The 17,996-nt window shown below is 45.0% G+C and overlaps 1 protein-coding gene across 2 annotated transcripts; it reads left to right on the top strand.

The window, feature by feature from the left end:
- Nucleotides 1-2,548: 2,548 nt before the first annotated feature.
- c19h1orf216 (chromosome 19 C1orf216 homolog) lies at nucleotides 2,549-5,864 on the top strand. 2 transcript variants are annotated; one of them, XM_079287718.1, is made up of 2 exons: nucleotides 2,549-2,689; nucleotides 4,328-5,864. In XM_079287718.1, exon 2 carries the CDS (start codon nucleotides 4,350-4,352, stop codon nucleotides 5,427-5,429), a length of 1,080 nt encoding a protein of 359 aa, XP_079143844.1. In that variant the 5' UTR covers nucleotides 2,549-2,689; nucleotides 4,328-4,349; the 3' UTR covers nucleotides 5,430-5,864. The 2 variants fall into 2 exon arrangements, with proteins under 2 accessions (XP_079143844.1, XP_079143843.1); XM_079287717.1 differs by lacking the exon at nucleotides 2,549-2,689 and adding an exon at nucleotides 2,695-2,821.
- Nucleotides 5,865-17,996: the final 12,132 nt, after the last annotated feature.

The raw sequence follows: 17,996 nt of genomic DNA, 5'->3' as shown, positions 1-17,996 counted from the left end.
TAACTTGGGTTTTTTCTTTTTAAGAGAGAGATGGAGGGAGAGATGATTTTGCGTGTGACGAGGCCTTGGGCGGACGGCTGTGTTTGATGTATTTTTTATGTGCTTAGGCTACTGGTGAATGATGGGGGGGGGGGGAGAGGGGGATAGGGAGGGAGGAAGGATGCCTGGAGCTGATGCACTTGAATGGGGATGTTGTTGAAGGAGGGGGGGGCGGTAGATAGGGATAGAAGTGTGTGTGTGTGTGTGTGTGTGTGTGTGTGTGTGTGTGTGTGTGTGTGTGTGTGTGTGTGTGTGTGTGTGTGTGTGTGTGTGTGTGTGTGTGTGTGTGTGTGTGTGTGTGTGTGTGCGCGCGCGCGCCCGTGGAAAAGAAGGACGCAAGTTTTTTTTTTCTCTGCCGCCAGCGACGACATGTCAGGGGGATGAGAGCAGGGTTGAGGGAGACAGTGAACACTTGTTAAGTCTGTCTGATGTAGCCCCCTCTATACCACACACACACACACACACACACACACACACACACACACACACACACACCTCTAGAAAACACACTCGCCTACCGTGCCCTTACAGCTGAGATTGACAACCACAAAAGCAATCAGGCACCGCCAGTTCGGAGAAACACCGCAACAGCCCTCGCAGATGTGACGTTGCCCCGTCAGTGTTGCATTGTGGGTAGCCGTTTCAAAGCCTCATACACAGCTGTGCTTGTAGATATATTGCGATAAGGTTTATAAAAGGAAAAAAACATCCCCCGACCGACACTGAGCTTGATGTCGATATATACTCAACGCCTACCAGAAAGTGTTGACATTTACTGTGATCTGTTAACCTCGAAGTCTCCTCCATTTCCCAGAATGCTGTTCGACGACCACCAGAGGACTGGCATGGCCTCGCTCGCCTTGTTGAGATCAATAAGAAGATGGTGGAGAGAGAAACGTTCATGGTATGAGCCCAGTAAAAAACAACAGATGGGGAGAGTGAGTTTCATCCCTACAAGTCGACTGAAGCTTGAAAACCTTTCACTGTTTCCTCTCGTATGATTGTTGGACGCTCCCATTGCAGACTGACTGCGTTACATAATGCACATCTCTACTATCTCCCCATGCACATATTGTACATAATAGTTCATTCATGCTGTGAATGTTTTGCGCATGCCCGGATCAGTATTTTTCGCTCATTCCTGCACAAAACCCCCCACTTTTAATAATGTTACTGTTGTAAATGTTTCCATTTCATATTATGTGTCCTGACTTTTGCACTGTGTGTTCAAACCTACTGGGCAGTTAACCTGATTCTGATGCTCGTCAGACTCCAACGTCTTCAACTGAGCTGGAAGCATCTGAATATATTACTTCATGTAAAAAGAATGATCAAACAACAAAAAGAAGCTGCCATCGCTAACCACATCTACTTTTAAAGTTGTTGTTTTTCTCCAAATAACTGCAATCCTCTGTGCATGTGGAAATGCAGCGGGATGTGTTTTACTTCTTGTTACTCCTCTTGAATGATGAATGTGCAGAGCTTGACACCAGAAGGCTTTTTCTCCACCGTCAGTATGTATGAGTATACATTTATGACAACACAACTATAGATCGGAAGCCAATCACGGTCCAATATGTATCTGAACAACATGAACTTATTAATATATTCTGAGGGAGAAGAATTTATAATTTGTTAATTGAACTATCATGTCGGAAAAAGCTTATCAGCCACACATTTCTATTTTAAGCACATGTTTGTTTGTATGTGTCTGGAAGGGATCGTTACCCTTTCAGACCCTTTGGGGACACTTGACTTGTAATGTGAAACACACAATTCATGCAGACTCGAACATACGATAAATAAAACAAATTCAAATACAGAAATCATGGAACAGAACACATGCTGAACATGTGCTAAAACCCACCACGCATGCTCACATAAAATACAAGTGACTATCACAAAACCCAGTTTAAAACTGGATTAAGGTTGAAAGTTAGTTATAAAACGCATAACTATTGGTGTAACATTTCAACCAATATTTTAACATGTATCTTGGGCTATACTTCAGATAGTTACTTAAAATCCCATTAAAACAAAGGCTATAACCTATAAATATGCTATGTAGCATTTTTAACGAGTTTGTCACAACTATAATCCCCACACTGTTAATACATGCTAAAAGGGAAGGAGTTACCACCCTCCAAAACAACTTGTCAACCATTTTTCTTTTGGTGTTCGTTGTCATAACACACAGGCTATAAACACTAAAAAGCTCAATTTAGAAGTGTTATACAACTGCCTGTGGGGTTTTTGCCACAGGGCTGAAGTATAGAACAAGACCTCACTGTAACTTTGCAATCAGGTCATCAGCATGATATCATGTGGCTGTTAGGGTTGTGACAGAGATATATATATATATCGTCAAACCTAGATGTGAAACAAGAAACCCCCTCACAGTGTCATGACAGCCATCTCTGTCCTCACATTGTTTCTATTCTCCACGGCTTCCTCTTTCCCGCAGCCCCAGCCCAGTGGAGGAAGTGCCATTAACCAGCCACTCCTGTGTTTTTCTTTTTTTTCTCCCCAGAATCGCATAGGCAGTGAGAGGATGGGAGGAGGAAGAGGAAAATAAACATCACATAGGAGGGTCGGAGGAGGAGGGGCAGCGTCCAGCTTCTCCACCGAAAAGCAAACCGGCAGAGAAAAGGTAAGAATGAAGCAGAACGCGGTGCTAATGTAGTCACACGGCTGTGTGTCGCTCATTTGACTTCAGCAGATGTGAGGAGGTTGTTTTTTTAAATATTTTTTGAGCCGCGCGAGGAGACAGCACTGATATGGGGTGAGCGTTACATAACGCCCAACGCACATCAAATATTCCTGTTTTTCTCTGCGTTTTCATCTCATTTGTATCAGGTTAAGAGGAGATACAGAGTCGTTTTTTTAGAACCACTATCGTGTTTCGTGTGTGTTTTTTTAAGCCTTACATTCATCACTAAGCCGTGAACATGCAGCCACTGAACGCCATTGGTCGCCTTTTCTGTGTTTTCTTCCGTCGTCCGTGCAAAGACGGGCACCTTTTAGCGCAGATAAGAAACACCCATCCGGCAGCAGGACGCCTTTGGTATTCATTTTCTCCTCTTTCTCATCGCGTGCTGAGGTTGTTGTTGTTGTGTAAAATACAGATATATTAAAGAAAATATTTTCCCAAACAGACTACGCATTCTTTTTTACCACATTATTGATTCATTTACATTTCAAATCCAGCTCTGTGCCGATGACAATGTTTTATTTTGTATACACGGAGAATCAGCTTTTTTTATCCGCGTGACCGGAAAGCATCAGTCGCTGTCCTTCAGCACCACGTGAACGCGCGTTCATAGAGCAGAGGAGAAGAGGGGGGATTGATTGACAGCAGCCTGAAGTCAGGATTAGAGTAATTTCCATTCGGAGGAGACATGTAAATATTTGATGCTAATAGAAGTGGAGTGTGCAGACCGGCCTGTATTTCTCGAAGTTATAAACAAGGAGTTTGGGGCGACCTATGTTTTATTGTTGTTTCGGCTCATCCATTTATGTCCAACGTTTTTTTTAATGCAGCTTTTTTTAGCAATTACTACATTTTCCAAACGTGTGTCATAGCTTTTTGGGGGGGGGGGGGGGCTGCCGATGATACGTTTGCGTATCTTCTATGCAGCTGCTGGTTTTGACTCATGCTTGTACACAAAATCAACTTCACTTTATCGTTGGCTGATTGTGCGGCGGAAGGCTTGGCTTGTTTTGGGAAGTCTTGAGATTTCCGAAAGTGCCGTCATCCCAGAGTTTACTCTGCAACGGTATTAGAAGAAAGATTACTTTATTCGTCCCACAGTGGGGAAATTATTCTCTGCATTGGACCCATCCCTGTATATAGGGAACAGTGGGCTGCCAATGAAAGGGCCGGGGAGCAGTTAGGGGTTCAGTGTCTTGCTCAGGGACACTTAGACACAGGACACGGTGCAGCCGAGGATCGAACCCGTGACCTTTCGGTTGGCGGACATCCCTCTCTACCCAGTAAGCCACGGTCGCCACGTATTAGTATCATAAGCTGTGTTTTGTCTGGATATTACACTTGTGAGACAAACAACAGCAAGACTTGAGATATCATTGGTTGTCTGGGCAACATTGGACATTGTTTGATACCTGAGTGACCTGATCAAAATCTTTATTTTTGACAAAAAAAAAACTTTTTTATACAACAAAACAAGCCAAACTTCTGCCAAACAAGCTAAGATGCAAGAACTTGTATAACAAAAAGTGAATCTGTGGTTCTTTAAGTGCTTTAATGTTCTGTCCCATGTCGTTCCAGCGAGGCTCAGTCGAGGTCAGCGATGCTTCACCATCGGGACCAACCTCTAAACTCGGCCTACGGAGGCAAAGGAGGCTCCGGCAATGGCTCCTCCTCCTCGCTGCAAAACAGGAAGTGTGACAAAGACGGCAACTTCAACTTCCTGCCGGGCAAAGACGACGTGGGCACCGGAGGAGGAGGGGACGAGAACCGAAACCCGGTGCGTCCCCGCAATTTGGGCCCCCTGGGTCGCGACCCTCCGAACTCCTCGTCCTCCGGTTATCACCACAACTCGGGGGTCCTGTCGCCACGCTCCCGCCAGCCCCCCTGGAGCCGCCTGGAGCCCCTGCCGGAAATCGAGTGCGGGGATGACGGTTACGGCCGTGTGCCCCCCGACGGAGCGGAGGAAGGTAGGATGCAGGAGGAGGAGAGGAGGGTGATGATGAGCCATGCTGAGGAGAAGGAGAAAATGGAGATGCAGGGGAGGAAAAGCAGCAGGGCAAGGGAGGAAGAGGAAGATGTGGCGTTGCTGGAGGATGGAGACGAATGGGGCGACAGCGACTCTGAGTCTGAGTTCAGCAACCGGTCCGGTGGCAGCATGTCCTCCCTCAACATGGACAGTGGAGGCGAAGGGATGCTCATGGGAGGCTGGGACCGCATCGGGGTCGGGGAACCAAAATCCAACCATCAGGAGTGCGACCCGACCAGAAACAGCAACCAAGAACCGTCCGGGAGACGCAGAAGCTCTGTCCTCAAGTCGCTGACAGCGAGCAACCTGGGAAATCTTCTGGAGGAAGGAGCCGAGGTGGAAGGCGACGACCGGTCTTCGGACTCGGACGGCGAGATGCCCGAGCTGATGGACGCTGTGTGGACGCTGCGAGACCGCGAGCGCTTCAAGGCCCAGGAGATGGAGAAGCACCAGGTGCAGCTGACCATGTACCGCCGGCTGGCGCTGATCCGCTGGGTCCGCACCCTGCAGGGCCGCATCCAGGAGCAGCAGAACCGCCTGCAGTCCAGCTTCGACGTCATCCTCACGCAGAGGAAGGAGCTGCTGCGCATGGGCGCCGCTGCCGCCATGGCCAACGCTGCACCCCCCGCTGCCGCCACCGTCGGCCAGTCGTAAAGAGAGAGAGAGACATGGGAGGATCTGAAACAGGAAGTGGATAAAGACAATGTTTTTTTCTTCTGTTTGCTTCCATCCTTCAGACATTTCGCCCAAATAAAAAAAAAAGACAGTCTCCCATCGTCTTGACAGACGTCTTTAAACTTCACACTGATGTTGCTGATTGTAATAGTTTTTCTTTACTGGTGTCCCACCCGGAGCATCAATACATACATGTATCAACACCAAAACCAGAACACTTTAATGTGAGAATGTTTTTTTTGAAAACTATTCTGTCTGTACGCTGTTCTTGTTTGTCTTGACCTGTGCGTGGAATAAAGTGGACCAAAAAAAGAACATTGTGTAGCTGTAACTGTTGGAGATGATTTGTACTCTGAGACCATGCTGTAGAGAGATGATCGGTACATTCAAAGAATAAAGTTATATGATATATCAGATTTGTTTGTGTTGTCTGTTTGTTTGCACGTTGATAAGATCTGACCTTATGAATGTCAGATTTAGATCTGAGGGGAAGTCCAATGAGTTGGCTGTATAGCACTTTAAGAGCCCAGAGCCTTCATTTCACAACAGCTCAGCATGTTGATTTCAAGGAGCAGGTCTATCAAAGCTCCCTCAGTGCAGATATGACTAAAGAAGGCCGGTTGTTATCTTCTGGAGCGGTACTTGCTGTTCTGGAGCCCTCCGGGCAAATGACCTTTCATCGAACAATTGCCTCTTTGTCAGCAGAACAAAGTTGGTTTGTATCAGCTCATCACACGAGGGAGTGTGTGTGTGTGCGCGTTCTGCGGGGAGTGTGATAGCCGTGTGAGGCTCGGGCGTCAATCTTTATGGGCATGGCTGGTTGCTGCCGCCGCGGGCACTCCGAGATCATCTCACCTCCTTCCATGTGCATGCGTGTGTGTGTGTGTGTGTGTGTGTGTGTGTGTGTGTGTGTGTGTGTGTGTGTGTGTGTGTGTGTGTGTGTGTGTGTGTGTGTGTGTGTGTGTGTGTGTGTGTGTGTGTGTCAGAGAGATACCAGCCGCATTGCCACCCTATAATCTCCATCCTGAGCGGGTCGTGGTGCCCCCCACCCCACCCCGGGGAGCCTGCCTGTCTGCGCCCCGGGGCCCTGCAGGTCCTACGGCCGCGGTGAACAGACGCCGGTCCGGTTGCGCGCAGGAGAGCCAAACCCCGGGGCGAGTTTGGGATAATCCCCGGCTATGCCTCCTAACTAACTAACTCCGGTTTATTTCTGAAGCTTATCGCCTCTCCTGGACGCAGGCGCCGCGGAGAAAGTCGGAGTGGATTTACATATTGATCCCGTGTTCGCTGGCTGAAGGTTGGAGGTTTGAGGGGCGTCGAAGCGCGAGGATAACATGTTGACACCGGAGCAGAGACTTGTAAGCAACGCGCAAGCAGCCATCTCTTTAAAAAAAAAAAGGAAAGAAGGACATTGAGGGGGAACAAACACGCCTTTGATGGAGGGTTTTGTAAACCACCGAGACGTGATTTCAGGGTAGTTAGGAGGAATTCATCCAAACAAAGCGCACGAAAAGATAAATTAGCCTTAAAGCTGCTTTAACGATGAATCTGATCGGTTTCACCTCAGGAGAAAGTGTCTGAGTATTTTAGAGCAAAGACAGTATTAATGTCAGTAATAAACCTCCCAGTATAAAAAAAAAAAAAAAAACACGAATAATGATGCTTCTTTCTAATAAGACACTCTTTACAGAGTTAAGGTGTTATTAATTGTTTCATTAATGGTTAATAAATTATTTCCAAATCGTTTATTGTTGAGTTATATTTCATGAATTAGATCAACTTTTATTTGCCCGTTTAATAAAATCTAAATAACGTCTTTCTGAAAACTCACTTTCTAATAACCTGACAGCATATAACAAGTCATGATGTGCATCTCTACAATAAGTTGCTGATTTTAAGATCAATAACTGGATTGTTCTCAGGGTGTTCTTTAGCAGCACTCTTCCAAAAGGTCAGAGGTCAAACGGAGCATGATCTGACGAACTTAAGAGCTAAAAACTAAACAAAGTCTTTCCTTTATGTTTATGTCTTTTTTACAACATGTAATCGTTTTTTTCTGATGAATGACTCATATCTGATCTACAAAGGATTATAATGAATTAGTCGATAATATAGCCATAAATTAGGCGGCAAACGAACGTATAAAGGATGCTTTATAAAAAAAAGAAACAGGAAGTCGACCCTCTACCATGTGATGTGAACAAACGGGGTGTGACCGTCGGAGCTCCTGCTGCTGGCGCACTGCGCTCATGGCTGCGCCTCTCTCCTTCTCTGCACACCTTTTTATTTTAGTCAGCAATAAAAAAACGAGAGGAAAACGACACATGGTAAATGACAGGTATGTACTTTTTTCTTCAATGTGAAAACTTCCTGCAGAGCAGAGATGTGCGCGCAGCTGCGCCTTGTGGCACCCCCATGGCGACATGGAGGGGTCAGAGGAGGGTCTGTATTTATCTCTGTTTCACCTTCTTCACAACATTCTTAGGTTTTAATGTCTGGAAATTATTTTAATGTGTGTGTTTTTTTATCCCGAAATAACTAAAACTTTGACATTCTTATATTGTATTACTTATTGTATTACTATTTACAGAGACATTTACCTGACCTCCTAAAAGGGGCATAATAATAAGTCTGCCGTTATACTTTTTTTTATACCAACAATTAAGAAGAGAAAGAAGTAGAAACGTAGAAACCTAATATATCTACTGAATGATTGCATTGAGGCTATTTGGTCATTTGAAATACACAATAATTCGGCACAGCCGTAGTTAATTAGGGATACAAACAAAAAAAAAGCATCCATTCGTTATACTTTCTTATTTTAATAGAATATTACAATAAACAAAAAACGTATTCCATGATAGAGAAGGAGCAGGAGCAGTTTATTGCCTTCCCCTTTAACATCAGTTCTAAACATCCATGCAGCGATGAAGCGGCAGAGCTGACATGTTCCAGGCTTTCTTCAAAATATAAATCAGGCTACAAATAACTGAAATATTCTTATTTAGAGAAAAGTGTTTTAACATAATTTAGAAAAGTCGTATTTTAAGATGAATTCATCTGTCACAGTTGACCTCCCATTACCACCTGTGACCTGACACGGCTGTTCTCACACTTCACGCGCTGTCTGCAACTAAACAATCCCTCGAACATTTCCTGCTGAAAACATAAAAAGAAAAAAATAACCATTCTCGAGAAAGTGTGTTGTTTTTTTTGTTTGTTTTTATAGACGCGCTCACATTCATTCATCTCTGACCCGGAGGACACACGCAGATGCTTCTTTGTGAGGGTAACAGCAGTGAACGGAGTCCACTAGGGGGAGACACTCCATCACAGACCCTGTCGGGTCAGAGCAGCTGCTGTAGTTCCTGTGTTCTGACGCCAGGGGGCGGCGGCGCGCGCACGGGTGGCTCATCCAGCAGTGGTGCACTTAACAGGGGGACCACCTGGGATCTGGGAGAGGGTTCCCACTGGGAGGTAATAGATTGTTTTTCACGACATGTTGAATGATATAATGCAGCGGTTCATGATCTGAGATCGGGACGTATTAAAAAAAAAACATATTCATATTCGTTGTTTTTTTTAAAGGTGTTCCTCATATTTCTGCTTCATTTTCTTTGGAATAAATATTCAGATGAAACGAAGGAAAAATATATTTTTTGTTTTGTTGAACTGGTCGCAACCTGTAGACTCAATATGCAATGACGTGGGGTCAGACGTAGATATGGCTTCGTTTGAAAGGTGTCACAACCATAACTATACTTAGATTAATACTTATTTTTTAAGTTTTGGCCAGCCTGCCTTTTTTCTGTCATTTTTACTGAGACTATACAGACAGATATTTCTGAGAAAGAAAGAAAAATCATTTAAATCATCCGGCAGGAAATTATAAATATATATTTTCCCCCATGTTTACAAAAACAAAAAGATTATTTGGGGGAGAGTTAGTCTGGTGTTTTGCTGCCCCTCTATGAACCCACTTTACCCTCTTTGAAATCCCCCACAGTATCTTTAAGGTTATAAAAACCTTCACCTTCCTCACCGCCTAATAGTGTCACATATTATAGGTTCTGGATCAGATTGTTCCAGCTCGAAATCGAAATAATGTTCACACTGAGAGAACGCCATACTGGGATAACATGGGAAAACAACCCATGTCAGATACTGTTACTTATCTAAACTCGCTCATTTTAAACTGACTTGGTGGATAAGCATTGTATCCTTTGTGGTTTTAAATGTGATTTTCACACCCTTTGGCACAACTAACATTTGTGGCAGTTTTCAGGTTGAGCTTGTTAACATAACTCAATGGGTCCAACAACACATTAAAGCTGGGTGAAAGTTTAAAAATACTTCTCCAATTAAAAAAAATAAATCGCAAAACTAACCCTTTGACTAAATTCACCTCACCTCTGCCCGGTAAAGCAGTCCTTGCTATTTGTGCACATCCGTGGCCTTGTAAAGCTTTAATTCCTCCTGTCACATTTACAGTTTTTTATATTTATCTCTCTCTCTCAGATTCAGATTCCTCGGGACACAGTCGTATAGCGCTGCGGCCTTGTATGTGGATGCCCTTGACATGGAAAAAGTTCGGGGAGCCCCGCCGAAAGCCTCGGCTTTAGCTGCTGTGTGGAGCTTTCTGAGCGCAGATACACATGTACACCCTATCATGCTCTCCCTCTCCCCCTTCCTGCCTCTGCCTGATGTAGTGTGACAGTGTGCTCGCCCGCAGCACTCTGCTGGCGTGGAAACAATCAGCTTTGACAGAAAGGGGGTGGTGGTGGGGAGGAGAGAGGGAGGTAGAGAGGAGTAGGGAGGGATGAAGGGTGGAGGGGGGAGGCTGCGGCCCCGAGGCCTGTGTATGATGAACTGGATAGAAAGACCTATCGTCAGAGGAGAAACAACACAACACATAGAGAGATAGAGAGATGGAGATGGATGGATGGATGGATATGGATAGATGGATGGATGGATAGATGGATGGATGGATGGATGGATGGATAGATGGATGGATGGATGGATGGATGGATGGATAGATAGATAGATAGATAGATAGATAGATAGATAGATGGATGGATGGATGGATGGATGGATGGATGGATGGATGGATGGATGGATGGATGGATGGATGGATGGATGGATGGATGGATGGATGGATGGATGGATGGATGGATGGATGGATGGATGGATGGATGGATGGATGGATGGATGGATGGATGGATGGATGGATGGATGGATGGATGGATGGATGGATGGATAGATGGATGGATGGATGGATGGATGGATGGATAGATAGATGGATGGATGGATGGATGGATGGATGGATGGATGGATGGATGGATGGATGGATGGATGGATGGATGGATGGATGGATGGATGGATGGATGGATGGATGGATAGATAGATGGATGGATGGATGGATGGATAGATAGATAGATAGATGGATGGATGGATAGATGGATGGATGGATGGATGGATGGATGGATACCTCAAATCACATTAAACAGCTTTATAAAGTCAAGATTTGCCAAAAGCAATCAAGAATAAACATTCATGTTAAAAATGTTATTTATCATTGTTACATTTATTTTTCGCTTTTTTCTTATTTACTGTTTTTCTGTGAAGTGAAAAAAACCTAGTTTTATCAAATCACTTTAAACAAAAAGGCAGAGGCATTTTAATGCTGGAAAGGACAAGTGTGGGCGTAAAACATGTATAGAAATTCAAGGATTGTTGCTTGTTTTGTTAAATGTTGTTACAGTGTTATTGTTGCTGTGTTTTTTTTTGGTAAGTGTTGTTAGTGTGTTGGTTTGTTTGAATAAAACAATGAAGTTGGTATTTTGGCTAAAACTCCTGAAAAAGAGAGTTCGATCTCAAGAAACCAAATTACAAAAAAAGTGTTGTGACAGTTCCCACATTAATAATGACACATCTCATTAAATGTTTCACTGTATTCAATAACGAGCATAATGTTTGCATTCTTTTTGGTCATCCCTGCTGAGCCCAGTTGTTGAATTTAAAAAAACAAAAGTCTCATTCGCTACAGATTTGGAAAATCTATTTAATCTCCATTGGCTTAATTTTAGCCTAAACTGAAAACCATGCAGAAGAAATGTTTCTCCAAACAGAAGAAGTACACGTCGTCACAGCTTTAATTGACAGAGAGGACACAAACAGGTCAAATCCTTCTTCAAAATGTGAAACTCTCATCAACCAAAACATCTAATATAGGGCTATAGCAACCTGTTGACTGAAACAGACCCACACAGCAGTGCAGGCCTCCGTGACCTCAGTGTCAGTCACCACTTGACTCTCTTCACAATGCAGTTAAAGCAATCAGTCCATTATGCCCCCCCCCTCTCAAAACGCAGTGTTTGATTCCAGGACTTGTGAGTGCGTCTGAGAAGTGGGAGGGTGTGTGTGTGCGCGCGCGCATGCGTGTGCTGATGGTTCAGCTGCCTCGGCCGCTATAACCAGCTAATAAATATGAAAACAGCAGGTTAAAACTTTTTTATTCGTCCCGTGCCTGAAAGGATTATACCCTTCTATAGAGTCCCGTGAAAAATCCCCCAAACCTCATAATGCCCAATGTTGTCCCATAAAACGGTGTTGGACAAAAGGCGGAGAAAGGGGGCTTTTTCACGCATAAGGGGTTTTCTCAAGAGCGCATTGAGGGGAGCCCCGGCCCCCGGACCCGCCCATAGATTATCTGGCTGTCGGTGAAAGCGAGGCTGGGAGCGGCAGGTGCGTGTGCCGGGCATTGGGGGGGATCGGGTCGGGAGGGGTGGGTTGGGGGTGGGGGGCGGTGACCATGCAGAGGGTGGTGAACTATGAAGAATTGCGATCGCAGCTGCCGGCAGGAATGTTTGCAGATTGTCACTTCCATTTAACTTGCTCTTTTTCTGTTTTCCTCTTAGATCCCCCGCTTGTCTCCCCCAATCCCCACCCGAGAGATGGAGCCTCTCTCCCCAGGTTACCCCCCCCCCCCCCCACACACACACACACACACACCCTCCCACCTCCGAGAACGCCGAGGTGGGGCTAAACGGTGACACCCTGTCCACAAAAGCGACGAGCGTCTCGGGTCGTCGCCCCCCCCCCCCCCCCCCCGCGCCTCAGCGCCGTGAAATCGCGGATTAAAACTGATAAGCAGCGAGAATGATACGGATCCCACCGTTGTTATGAGGGCTAAGTGCACGCCAAGTAACTGGTGAGGCAGGGTTAACACACTCTTTAACTCCCGTCTCCAAGTCGGTCCCCAGAGGCTTCTTTCATACAGGTGATTGGATTTCAGGTTTTTCTTCTCAGCATCAACATATGGGGGGGCAATAGATGAAGCTGGGGCTGCTTAATAACGCAGCTCGTGAATTTATCTCTCCAGATCTGCACGCCCCCCCCCCCCCCCCCCACAAAAAAAGAATCAAACAACACAAAGAATGCACATCGTATTTACGCCTTTCTTGTTCACGTTGGCCTCTCGTGGAGGCATCACCTCTCATCTTAATTTGTATGCCTTCACAAATAAAAGTAACCTGCACCACACAATTCATTTCTCGAAGCACAAAGTCGTCCTCCGTGTTGACCCACGCACGCGGGTGTCTTTGCCGGGAAAATGGCCTCCTTTCACCACACCGTGGTCTCTAATCTCCGCAGTCCAAACGGTGTTCCAATTTTTCTCCAAACTGTGGCCTAAGGCTATGTGAGGGTCCGCAGCATAATCCCCCCCCCCCCCCCCCCCTTAAAACTCCACAGTCCCCGTTATTCCGCTGGGGTTTGACAAAAGTGCGGCACGACGCTGCTTTTTCACACCATCTCCCAGCAAAAAGGGGATTAATGTCGGCCCCATTATGAATAATGAGAATGAATAGCAAACAGCCGTCTGTTTATCCCGCACGATTAAGTAAAGGAAAGAGTGTCCTTGTGCTTTTTCTTTTTTTATTGAACGGTCTTTAGGGCGTTCGAGGAGGTGACAGAATGGGAAGATAAGTCACCATCTGATGCTTTAAGCCGCAGCACTGGCACTGACTGTATCTCTTAATTAATGTCGAAACAGAGAAACGCAGCTCATGTGTTGCAAGGAAGGCAACAAAAGCTCTGATTTATACCACACAAATGAACTAATCATGGGACAATACGCATCATGGTCACAGTAGCTGATGACACTGAGGTCATGTCTTTTGTATTGTTGAATCTTTCTTATTTTGAGATATGTGAATTTGAACAATTTAGACTTTGTATGTTTACATTTAACTACTTTGTTTCAGATTTTATTCATTTATTCCTCGTGTGTTCTTCTTCTTATGCAATGTTGATTTCATCAGCAATAGAACACTAGATTCCAACACATATGTCCTTATGGGATCTGGTGCAGTAGATTATGATTAACGTTAGCGATATTAGACAGTGACTGATTTACTTCATGACTCTTCTGCTAAACTGCACTGTCTATATTTTAGCATTTAGCATCTTGTAATTGACATTTATGGTCACATCGTTTCGCTCTGAAAGGTTTGCTTTGTCTGACTGCTTTAGCATTTAACTTCTTCACATCGTTCCTTCTTTTACAGACTTTTCCAACACACGCAGGATTATAATTCAGTTCACATACAAACCGGTATCTATAACGATAAATGAGTATAATTGCTCTTTATGTAACCATATCAACATTAAAAAACCCACAATAATAAATAATAAATAATAATAAATTAAAGACACTCTCTAGTCCTAAGTGTTGATAAAATCTAATTTTTTCATCTTTCTTCATTGTGGCCTCAACATCTTTCTTCCAGACATCTTTTTGCTTTTCTGACCATATTTTTCGACTGCCAACATGAACAGTGCAGCTGCTGTAACATTTATTTTTGGACAATATATTGGTAAAAAACATTGTTCTTTGAGGAAACAAATGATAACACATAAAGAAGAAACAAATGATGATTATTGAGACCGATTCAACCTAAATAACACAAAATTGAGAAAGTAAAGACTCCCTCTGGCCCTATAGTGTTGACATGTGTCTCCTCTTTTTCGTGGCCTTAACAGTTCTTTTCTTTCTCAGTATTTTCCAACATTCAGAGGATCATAACTCAGAGCTGCCAAAATGGATGCAGCAACATGACAAATCCTCATGATCCAATTCATGGGACAATGTATGCGAACAACACTGCTCTTAGAAGAGAGAAATAGTGACTAATGTGACCAAATCAACATGACAGACAAACAAAACAAGACACTTTTGGTCCAAAGTTTTGACAGAACATCCCATCAACAGCTTGTTTGAATGTTTCGCTCAAACATCTGTCTTCTGTTTTACCTTTTCCCCATTTTTGCTGGTATTTGCCACCACACAACGGATCAAAACTCATATGATGGAATAAGCTATGCCTTTAGCAGAAATAAAGAGCTCTTGGACTTAAGCGTTGACAAAACGTCCCATCTAGACCTCCTTAAAGTGTCTCCTGTGTATCATGACCTCATGTCTCCCCCTCACACCCTCTCCGCTCCACTTTCCAAACACACGCTGGATCACAGCTCGCGACGAGGATGTGAAAATGAAATATGAAACAGTGGTGTGATAAACTGGTAGATAGTCATCTTTTCATTAAACTTTCATCCCCAGTGACTTAAATATTCAAGAGCCCAATTACAGAGCTTGTATCTCCCTCTTCTCGCTGCTCTTAACAAGAGCAGTGGGGGGGGGGGGGGGGTGAGTGGCTTAAGGGGTGAGTGAGAGCATCATTATGGAGCGGTCACGTAGAGGGGGGGAGAAGAAGAGATGACCCGTCGTCCCTCAACGAGGACGGGGAGCAGCAGGCCTGTCCAGAGAAGAAGAGGAGGATGTGGAGACAGGCAGACAGACAGACATACAGACAGACAGACAGGCAGGCAGACGGACAGACAGACAGACAGACAGGCAGGCAGGCAGGCAGACAGGCAGGCAGACAGACAGGCAGGCAGATAGACAGGCAGGCAGGCAGGCAGACAGGCAGGCAGACAGACAGACAGACATACAGACAGACAGGCAGGCAGACAGGCAGGCAGACAGACAGACAGGCAGGCAGACAGACAGGCAGGCAGGCAGGCAGGCAGACAGACAGGCAGACAAACAGACAGCAGCCGTGCAGGTCTGACGGAGGGACGGTGGGAGACGGACAAAGAGACAGAAGCAGAGCGGTATATAGATTTTCCAAGCAGATAGTGGAGAGATGTGCATCCTGATGAGTGCCACAAACAGGGCGCATGACTCTCTGTTGTCTGCCTGTTTCTGTGTGTGTGTGTGTGCGTGTGTGTGTGTGTGTGTGTGTGTGTGTGTGTGTGTGTGTGTGTGTGTGTGCGTGCGTGTGTGTGTGTGTGTGTGTGTAAGTGTGTGTCAGTGTATTAGCAGTCAGAGCACTGAGGCCCACGGGCGATTCCTGTGTGTGCTTGCGATAAAGGGAGAAAAAAAAAAGGGAAGGGAGGAAGTATAACGTGGGGGAAGCGGGGCGTGGGGGGAGGGGTGAGGGGTGGGTGAGAGGAGAGATGAGGAAGTTGGTTGGTTGGGGGGGATGCAGAGAGTGAGAGAGAAAGATAGTTTAAAAAAAAAGAAAAGAAGGGAGAGGTAAGAGCATCCAGCAGAGCAGGGAGCTTCCTCTGTGCTGTCAAAGCCTCTGGATCATGTCCCCATTGGTCTCTCTCTCTCTCTCTCTCTCTCTCTCTCTCTCACACACACACACACACACACACACACGCACACAAACAGACACTCACACGCGCGCTCCCTCACCCAATTGCTCCCGTTTCTCCCTCAAACCAGCCCCTTTCCCCCCTCCCTCTCATGAAAAGAGTGTCTTGGCAGGGTAATTAAGAATGGCCTCTAAACACAGGAGAATGGCAAGAACGCTCCAGATGAAAGTAAATGATTAAAATAATTACAGGCTGAGAGCTGACGAGCCGGAGTGTGGGGTGGCCGCCGGACATTTGTCGGTAATTAGATAATTAATCTGAATGCAAATGATGAGCCCTAACGAAGCAGTCAAGCTGAACCAGCGACAACTGCCGTGAGTGAAATGTAGGGGAGGGAGAGGGTGAGAGGGAGAGAGAGAAAGGGGGGGGGGGGGTAAGAAGAAGTACAAAAAACACATGAATATGAGTGTAAAATATCCAACCTTCCAAAAAAATTCAGCATGAACAGACTCAAACGCAGCAGCAGCAGCAGTGTTGTAAATCAATAAGTGTTTCTGGCAGTGGCAGCTCACAAAAACACTCCTGCTTCACTGTTTGGAAACTCCAGTCGAAGTGACAAGACAGACATGAGTAACTTGTTAAAAATATACACAAAGGCAAGCCATGTGTTGTGCTCTGCAAAAAAAAAAAAGTTAAAACATGTCTCCTCTCCCAGGGAGCTGAACATGAGCTGGCACATGAGGAAGAAAAACAGCGCACGCTCTGCACCCGCTAAAATGCGTGAGCAAATTGTGGATTTACTCGCTCGCTGCCACACGTTCATTATCTCGCTATGTCTCTCTCTCTTCCTTGCACACACACTCACAAAAAGTACCAGTGCGCGTGCACGCGCTCTCAGCAGATGTAAACAACCAGCTTCACAGTGTATTCAGAGATGAAGATGTACTTGTCAGCGTCCTCTGCATGCAGCGGCTGTGGATCACTTCTTTAAATTCGAATACAGATCTTCAGGGTTTATTTAATCCACCCTGATATTTTATTGCTGTGGCAGTATTTTTAATTAGGCATTATAAAAACAGCAAGGATTATGCACTAATAACTTGAGTACAGAGCATCTGGCAAGTAAACTTAACAGCTTGGATCAGGTGGCGCCCGAACATTGCTACAAGACAGCTGTGACTCCTTTATTGCTGTAAAGAGAATAAAATCCCGACATTTCATCGATTGACAGTAAATGGAATGGGGCTGGGAGTTTTTACCCCAACTATACTTTTTTTCTGACAGCTTACTTTGTGGAATATCACCTTCTTTCAATGTTTTGCAACAGAAAACCTTTTTAACATCTAACAGCAGAACATTTCCTCACGACATTAAAGTCTAAACAGTGGCAAATTGATATTTTTAGAATGTTACAGAATGGTACAAATCTTTGCATTTGGCACATTTACGATTAAACCTAACAGCCAACATTTTGAAGTTCAATACGCAGCCCTACAGTTGCTTCTATCCCCTAATAATCCATATGATTTTCATATAGAAGTGTCGACAAGATATTCACTGTAATCTTGAAATCCCTCAAAACAACTGTGATGAAGAATCAATTAATCTGGTTGGACGTGTAAGACTCACAGTTAATCTAAGGCAGAAGGTTGCACAGTCAGAGGCAGACATGACAGTTAACAACCCCCCCCCCCCCCACCCTCGTTAGTGCAAATTATGCAACCCACTTACACTTTTAAGAGACTCTAGAGGAAAACGTTTTACCTGTCCACCATTCTCATTAAATCCAGACAGATCGCCCACTCACTCATTCAGTCCGCCTCATCAGTCACTGGAGACGGACGCTGTGTATGGGAATGTGTTGTTAGTCAGCATGCTCGACGA

This window comes from Melanostigma gelatinosum (assembly GCF_949748355.1).
Source record: "Melanostigma gelatinosum genome assembly, chromosome: 17".
NCBI lineage: Eukaryota > Metazoa > Chordata > Actinopteri > Perciformes > Zoarcidae > Melanostigma > Melanostigma gelatinosum.
The sequence above is the reverse complement of the archived record's forward strand: the minus strand, read 5'-3'. Positions and strand labels throughout refer to the sequence as shown.